Here is an 8,120-nt window from a genome sequence, read left to right as displayed (position 1 = left end):
AGTGGGACGGAGGGAGTATTATATATAAAAATGTTATGTTAAAGTTTAAAGAGAAATAAATTAATATGTATAAAATGATGACGAGCTTAATAAATCAAAATTATAAATTTTTGGTACAATAATTTGTGATTAATATAAATAATATCCAAATAATAAATAAAATTGAAAAGATTAATCTATATAAATTTAATTCAATTTAAAACTATACAAAGAACTAAAATAAAATTCAATCTAAAAATTATTAATGAAACAATAGTGCTAATGATATTACAAAATTTTAAAATTATCATCTTTGTAAGGTTAAATTATCTTAATCAATTGATAAGAGAAAATAAATTTTATTAGGATAGATTGTAATTTTTTTTTTTGGTAAGTATGAGATATAGTGAGATATTTGCAAGAAAAAGCTGTTTTCCTTATTCCTTACAATGCAAGTACTTTCAGAGAAACTCCAATCTAGGAGATAGTGAGATATTTAAAGAGAGAGATCTGAACGCAGATGCTGCTACTTTTAGGTAATTACCTAACTTCTAAAAGACAACTAATTAACTATTGCATGCCGCCCACATAATCTTTATAATTAATGCAAAGTTAATCTATTATATTTTGCCAAATTTAAACACTAATTTAGTTGATTGTAACTTCAATCCAAATGCAATCAAAATCAATCATGCTAACCATAAATTAGCTAACTAATCACAAGATAGCACAAACACTTCATTCAATCAACGTTCGCCATTTTAAACGTATCAGAAATTTGATGTCTGGGACATGAAATTACATTTTAAACACACGAAACCTTAAAATAACGTTGTTTTATTTTGTCTACATCCAAGTAGTGTTCCGTTTTTTTAGAGCTTCCTAGAATTAAATCATCAATAATGCAAATGATCGAACCCAAAGAAAAGAATTTAACAGAAACAGCATAGACAAATTTTTATTATGATTAAATCCTCTATACAATTCCCTCCAGTATATCTGTAACTACAAATTTTACCGTTCTCAGGTAAAGAGCCATTGAAACAGAAAAAATAAAATAGAAAACTCAAGCTCTAATTAGGCCCGTTAATGGCTGTAATACAGTACTATAAACACACCTATTCTCTACCTTCATTGAACATAAACCTCAAAAAAACTTATCTCTTTATAGTATGATTCGGTATGACTTCTCTTGCCTATGTAGCACGGAAACAGAAACGCTAAAACCGAAAACTTATGTATATATAAAATTTTAAAAATATTCTTAAAAACGGAAATGAATGTCAAAACGTAAAACTCGACAAGTTTCCGTGCACGACCTAGTTAAGACTCGATAGCAAAAGGCGTTTGCAGGAGATCGTAAGGAGCCCATAAAGCATCCAACGGACAAGCCCTATTATTATCAAGTCGAACCCAAGGCTTACCTTTACCACTCCAATGCAACAAACTCACCGGACCGGGATGCAACTCTCTACACAAACCTCTATAATTATCGCCGCCGAGTCCATGTTGGTTCCATTTATGATCCACCGGAGCTATATTACCGGCGAACACTAACAAAAACGGCGGAAGCGAACCAAGTTCATAGATCCTCATTCTCTTCTGTAACTCCATCCATTCTATAATTTTACTAGTGTAATCACCGTCTCTCCATCTCTCTAAATCTATCACCATTACTCCGGTGTTGAAGTAGCAAGCATTTCTTCCGGCGAACGTTAGTGATAAAGACGGGTTTGACCAGAAGGTGGGTGTGAAGTAAGAGCTGAAGTTAGCGTTGCAATACTCCGGTGCGGCGAGGACTGCGGTTGGGCCGAGTGGAGTTGCCGACAATGTTGAAATATCGTCCACGAGGATAATGTCGGAGTCTAGGTATACTACTTTTTTGACGCATTGTGGGAGGAGTTCGGAGAGGTAATTACGCGCATAGTTGAGCGGAGAATCTAGGGCTTGGCGGATTGAAGTGGAGATGAGTCCGGTGACCGGAGAAGTGGAGAAAGTGTAGATATGAGAGTGGAGATAAGGGAAGGAGGAGGTGATTGTGGAGTAAAGATGATGAGACGACGGTGATGAGGAAATGAAGTGGAAGCGGAGATTTTCCGGGCAAGAGGAGTGTTGTATGACGGAAAAAATGGCGGCCATGGTTCCTCTCAGGTAGGGGAAGTCAAGCGTCATAGCGACGTGGACAGCTTGATCGCCGCATACGTCGTCGTTTAATGAGAGGGATGGACATGTTGGAGAGTTGTAGAATTGTGGGGCTTCTTTGAATTTTTGAGTGATGAGGGCATTGGTTGTGGTGGTGAAGAGGAGGAGGAGGCAGAGGTGGTAGAGGAGACGGTGGTGCGGTGGTGACGGTGGTGGTTGAGGTGGTTGAAGTTTGAGTTTGAGCATGGTGAGGGTAATTAATTAAGGGGAGTGAGAGTGTTTAGAAAAGTGAAAGGGAGATGGGAATGGGTTTTATTGAGATGTGGTGAGACATCATGGCTTCGATACCCCACGTTGGTCTAATTAAAGGTCTTAATTACTATTCAATAGATTTTGAATTCAACCTAAGTCGTTGCTTTCACATTTCTTTAGATTATTCTTCCATTTTTGCATTTCCCTCTCTCAAGTCTTGACATGATCTCTTAGAATATGTATTAAATGTTTGGTTGCATATTCTTGATAATTATTTATATTAGTACAAATTACGCTGGAAACCGAATCCTATCATAATTATAATGGAACCGAGTCGTGTATTTTCCAGAAAAATATCAATTTTTATCCAATATATAAGAGCATCTCCACTCTAGTGCTAAAATACCTCACAATGCTATAATTTAGCATTTAATATAAAAAACACATCTCCATTGCACTTCTATTTCATGTGCTAAATTTAGCATATGTTAAACTTTGTGCCAAATTTGTTAGAAAGTTTAGCATATGCCAAATTTGTTTATATCTAAATTATTTACTGATTTGCCATTAATAATGATAATCACTTATAAAAGAGTGTTTATCCCATGCAACCGTTGCGCCACGTCATTTTTACATCAAGCCAATGAGCATTAGCGATAGGGAATCTTTTAATTATTACTTATTTTTTTTATCATTCAATTTTCCACATGGCTAACGCACAATTGGTTTGTTGCACGAATGACATGGCGCAACGGTTGTGTGCAATAATTTTTCCTTATAAAATTATAAATTTAGCATTTAGTTTAGCATTTTGCAATGGAGTGAATTTCAATAATATATAATATATATAGCATTTTATCTTATTTTGTGCTAAAAATAACATAAAAAATACAACATGCAATGGAGATGCTCTAAGAACATGATAATATCGACACCCGAATCCATGAGATTTGCAGAGTTCGAAGACTAAAGGAAGGATCAGCCGGATCAAAATAACCGATATTTCCAAGCATTCGGAAAAAGCGTGTCGCTTAAGGGATTCGTCTAAAGACCGAATATAAGAATATTTTTCCTATTCGGATACCAACTCCAATTTAGGAAGGTAAGTTTATTCATAAAGATATTTTCGAATAAAACGTTCTGTTGAATAAGAAGTCCCTTTTCTATTCAAACTCAATCCCTAGTAAATAGGAATCAATTTCTTAGGAGAAGTTTAATAGGTATTCTCTCAACTTTTATATAAAGAGTTTGAGGTATGTCTAAAAATACAATTATATTCATATAGTAAAAACGATGCTTAAAGCCTAAACTGACTTTAGTATCAGAGAGTTAACCGGTTAGCTTCTACCCTATTTTGTAGGTTGCACACTGGATTAGAAAATAAACTCCATCAATAATTAACAGTTTTAAAAGTTTATTCAATGGTCTCCTAGTTTCAATTCTTTCAACTATTATGTCTCTTCGTTAATTTTGACATTTATTTTCAAACGATTTGATACCCCATTTTTAGTTTTGTGAAAATTTTGGTCCCTCACTTTTAATTTTATTAAATGGTTTGGTATCTCACTTTTGAACGATTTGGTACCTCAGTTTCAATTCCGTTAAACAATTTGGTCCCCCAAATTAACGGAAGGGCATTTCTCTGTTAACAAAATTAAAACTGATGAACCATTAAGTAGACTTTTGAAATAAGAGATATCAACCTGTTAATTATTTTATACCTTTGGGAACTCAACATTATTTGCTCTTATTTATATTTCGTCTGTCTCGTTTAAAAAAGAGACAAATGTCATTAACACATAAATTAAAAAAAACAATAAACATTGTTTTTTATTTTTAATATATTCATTTACTTTAATTTTAAAATAATTTTAGCTATATTAGCTTTCAAATTTATCCATCTAATATATGAATATATAATTTAATTTACAAGCATGTATTAACTAATAATAACAGAATTAGGGGTGTGCATTCGGTTAAACCGAACCGATCGAACCACAAATTTTGGTTTTTTAGAAACCGAACCAAACTAAAATTCTGGGAAAATTTATTTTTTCAAACCAAACCAAATCGAACCTGTTGGTTCGGTCGGTTATTTTGGTTCGGTTCGGTTTGCGTGTAAAAGTGACTGAAATTTTTTTACTCTAAAATCCGAACCGAACCGACCAACCGAAATTATTCTACTTTTCTAAACCAAACCAAATTGAATTTGTCGGTTCGATTTGGTTATTCGGTTTCGGTCGGTTTTTACACACCCCTAAACAGAATTATATAAAAATTTACTCTTATAATTTGAATAAAAAGCTCAGTTTTTTAAAATGTATAACTTTAACTAAATAGATAAGTAAAAAAGAAGAAGTAATATTTTATTTATTTTATCCTAATTAATGACAGTCTTATAAATTTTATATAGAGCAATGTTCGTTGATTTTAGAAAGAGAAAGGGGGTGTAAAAAAATTTCATATAAAAATGACATAAAAATTATGGAACAGAAAGAATATTGGACATCACAAAAATTGTCTAAAAACGACTAAAAATTTTGCACTTTAACATATCATATGGAAACAAAGTATAGAATGTAAAGGAAATTAGGAATTATGTTTAATAAATTTATAAACTATATTTGTTTTTTTAATTTATTCACGAACTTTAAAACGTCTCAATTGTATGCATGAAGTCTCATTTTTTTTTTCAGTTCGATGCATATGCTGACATGACACTCATTCATTGGTGTAATTTTGCTGCGATGGACATTATTTTTGGCAGCCACGTTATCATATTATAACCTCGTGTATCGACTTGAGAAATATTTATTATATATCTAAAGTGATCTATACTTTAAGACGTTAAAAATAATGGAACGACCTACTAAGTCAAATGAATAAAGTATAAAAGATAGAATTAGGTTTATGATCCTATTCTAAAGTTTTTGTATTTTTCAGGCGTTTTTATTTTTTTATTTGGCTTTTATACATTTAAAAATAATTTTATAATGTTTTTTTTGTTTTTTTATTTAGTTTTGTACTTTCAAAAATATTTTTATTTAGGGCCTCACACTTCCACACTTTTATTAATAAATGAGTTCTATAATGTTTTCAAAATAATAAATAAATAAAAACGTTTAGAGATTTTGCCATAGATGATAAAACTATGTAGCAAGCGGTCTTTATGTAGCAAGTGATTATTGTTTCATCTTAACGAGAGATTCTTAGGTAGACTCAGTCTACCACGTCATCCGTGTACTAGCCTATTATATTATGACACGTCAATAAAATAATGACACTATCGTAATTTTGTTTATTACTTATTTACACTTTGAATAATAATATTACGATAATACCATTATTTTAATGATGTGTCATAATGTGATAGGTTTAGTCTATGGATGACGTGGTGGACTGAGTCTACCTAAGAATTACTCCATCTTAACCTAATTTCTAGGAGTACTAATAATTTTTTCAAAAAATTTAATGTTGAGATTATTGATTAAATTGTCATGAGATAAGGTTCCTATTTCTATAACCTTATAATTATATTACTCGCCGTATAATTAACCATAAAGCAAATAAAATTAAGTATAAGATGTTAAAATTCTACACTCATTAAATTTTAATTTAAAATTTTATTTTACAAAAAAATTTAAAAAATAATTTTTGCAGACGTTAAGTTTTTTAATTTATTTTAAAGGACCCTTAGTATATGAAAAGCCATTATCAAAGAGTTAATGCCTGCCCCCAAAACTAATGACATGAAATACATTAACAAATAAGCTGAATACACGAGTATATCAGTTAATTAGCGGACATGAAAAATTAAAAGCAAAAATGCAACGTGGTTTATATAACGGGTCCCACAGTTGCCACCTATCCTTTGTGAAAAGGCAAAATGTTGGCCCATGGCCCAGAAACTGCGGTGATGTTGGAGAAATTAGATTTGCTAATGACATGTCATTTGCAACCCATGTGATTTAAAATTTATTTTCACATGCATCAGTTTTTTATTTTTACAGTTAAAATGTTGTACACTTATCTTCATGTAATATTGCAGTAACTTACTGTCCAAAAAAAAAATCGCAGGTTTTTTTATCCTTTGATAAAGACTTTTCATAATTTAAGATAAAAAATTAAAAAAATACTGTAGACCAATTTAGAACAGAAAGAATATATGAACCTATATCAAAATTGATTTATAATTCTATAGTATAGATATTACAGACCAAATATAGTCTATATAACTTTTTGTTAATCAAGACTGAAATATATTGCATTAATTAAATTTGTAATATAAAAAAGCGTATTACTATTTTTATTCAAAATCAATATGCTGATTTTTATTTTGGATGCTTTAAATTATAAATATATTTTTATTTGTAAAATCTGGTTAATTGTATAAATTTTTAGAATATTTTTGTTTATATTAATTTTAGTCAACTAAATTAAATTAATTATGATTTGACAATAATAGTAACTGATAATTTTTTATAATTTTATATGTATTTTATGAGTCAAATTAAACGACTAGTTATAGAAATAAATCAGAATGGTAGATCAATTAATATTTAATAAAAAATTAAGTATGTTCTAAGTGAAATAACTCTATCAATTATATAAAAAAAATTATTTATTACTTCTTCCGGTCACATAATATTTATCGCATTAGAGAATTTTGTTGGGCCACAATTTTTTTTGACTTTAGAATATTGGACTTCTTATTAACATGCCTAAATATTTACAAAATTATGCTATAATTTTTCTTTTTTAAAAAAAAATACGTTTTTTGATAGATAATTGATAACTTATTAAAAAATGAGTTTTTTTTTTGAAAATAAATAAATTACAAAAGAGTATTTTTACAACAGCATCAAATTAGAACGTATTTTTATAAAAATTCAAAAAAAAGGTGTAGAGTATAATTTTTCCTAAAATATTAGGAGAGCATTATACTATTTTTTTCAAATTTATCCTCTATTAATTCATTAAAAAATTATAATAACATAAATAAAAATAATATTTGTATATATATGAAAATTAAGATAAAATCAACTTAATAATTATTTTTAAATTTTCGTGTCTAAGTTAAATGTGAGAAATATTATAAATCATAAGGGCATTACTATTATAACAGAAAAAGAACTTGCACTTAATACATGACTTATTTTCAACCCCTTCATGTAATCACTTTTGTTTTCATGCAATTAAATTTTACACGATCACTCCATTTATTTCTAGTGATCACTTTCTAGAAATATATTCGATGTTTTTTAGTTTTGAGATATAAATATTAATTTGAAATATAAATCTGTGATTTCTTATTAACTGTAGAAGTGTACACAACAGAATCGAAATTGATTAATCAAGGCTATTTTAATTTAGTTCAATAAATATCTAAAAAGTTAAAAAGATAATTCAATTTAGTGTTAGCATTAAAAAATGGTATTGAAACAATTGATCGAACTTAATTATTCAGTTATGTTCAATTTGAAATATTTGAATATAAATCAATTTGGTCCGATGATTAATTAAAATAGTTTAGCTCAAACTCAATGCATCTCTCAATATAAAATTTGGATTTTGATGTATGGATAATTTTGAGGCAATAAACTACATAAAAATAATATTTTCCGTTTTGAAATAGTTATCGTTTTAACCATTTGCATATAAATTAAAAAATAATAAATATGTTTAAATTTATAAATATTTTTGCTAAATTATTTCTTAAAAATTTGTTGACATTTATAATATGACTT

General features: G+C 29.2%; 1 protein-coding gene across 1 annotated transcript; it reads right to left on the bottom strand.

Moving 5' to 3' along the window:
* Positions 1-910: 910 nt before the first annotated feature.
* On the bottom strand, positions 911-2,534 carry LOC126657748 (probable galacturonosyltransferase-like 1). Its single transcript, XM_050352513.2, has one exon. It carries the CDS (start codon positions 2,365-2,367, stop codon positions 1,303-1,305), a length of 1,065 nt encoding a protein of 354 aa, XP_050208470.1. The 5' UTR covers positions 2,368-2,534; the 3' UTR covers positions 911-1,302.
* Between the last annotated feature and the right edge of the window lie 5,586 nt (positions 2,535-8,120).

This window comes from Mercurialis annua, linkage group LG7, assembly GCF_937616625.2.
Source record: "Mercurialis annua linkage group LG7, ddMerAnnu1.2, whole genome shotgun sequence".
Lineage (NCBI taxonomy): Eukaryota > Viridiplantae > Streptophyta > Magnoliopsida > Malpighiales > Euphorbiaceae > Mercurialis > Mercurialis annua.
This window is presented reverse-complemented; position numbering and strand designations above follow the sequence as displayed.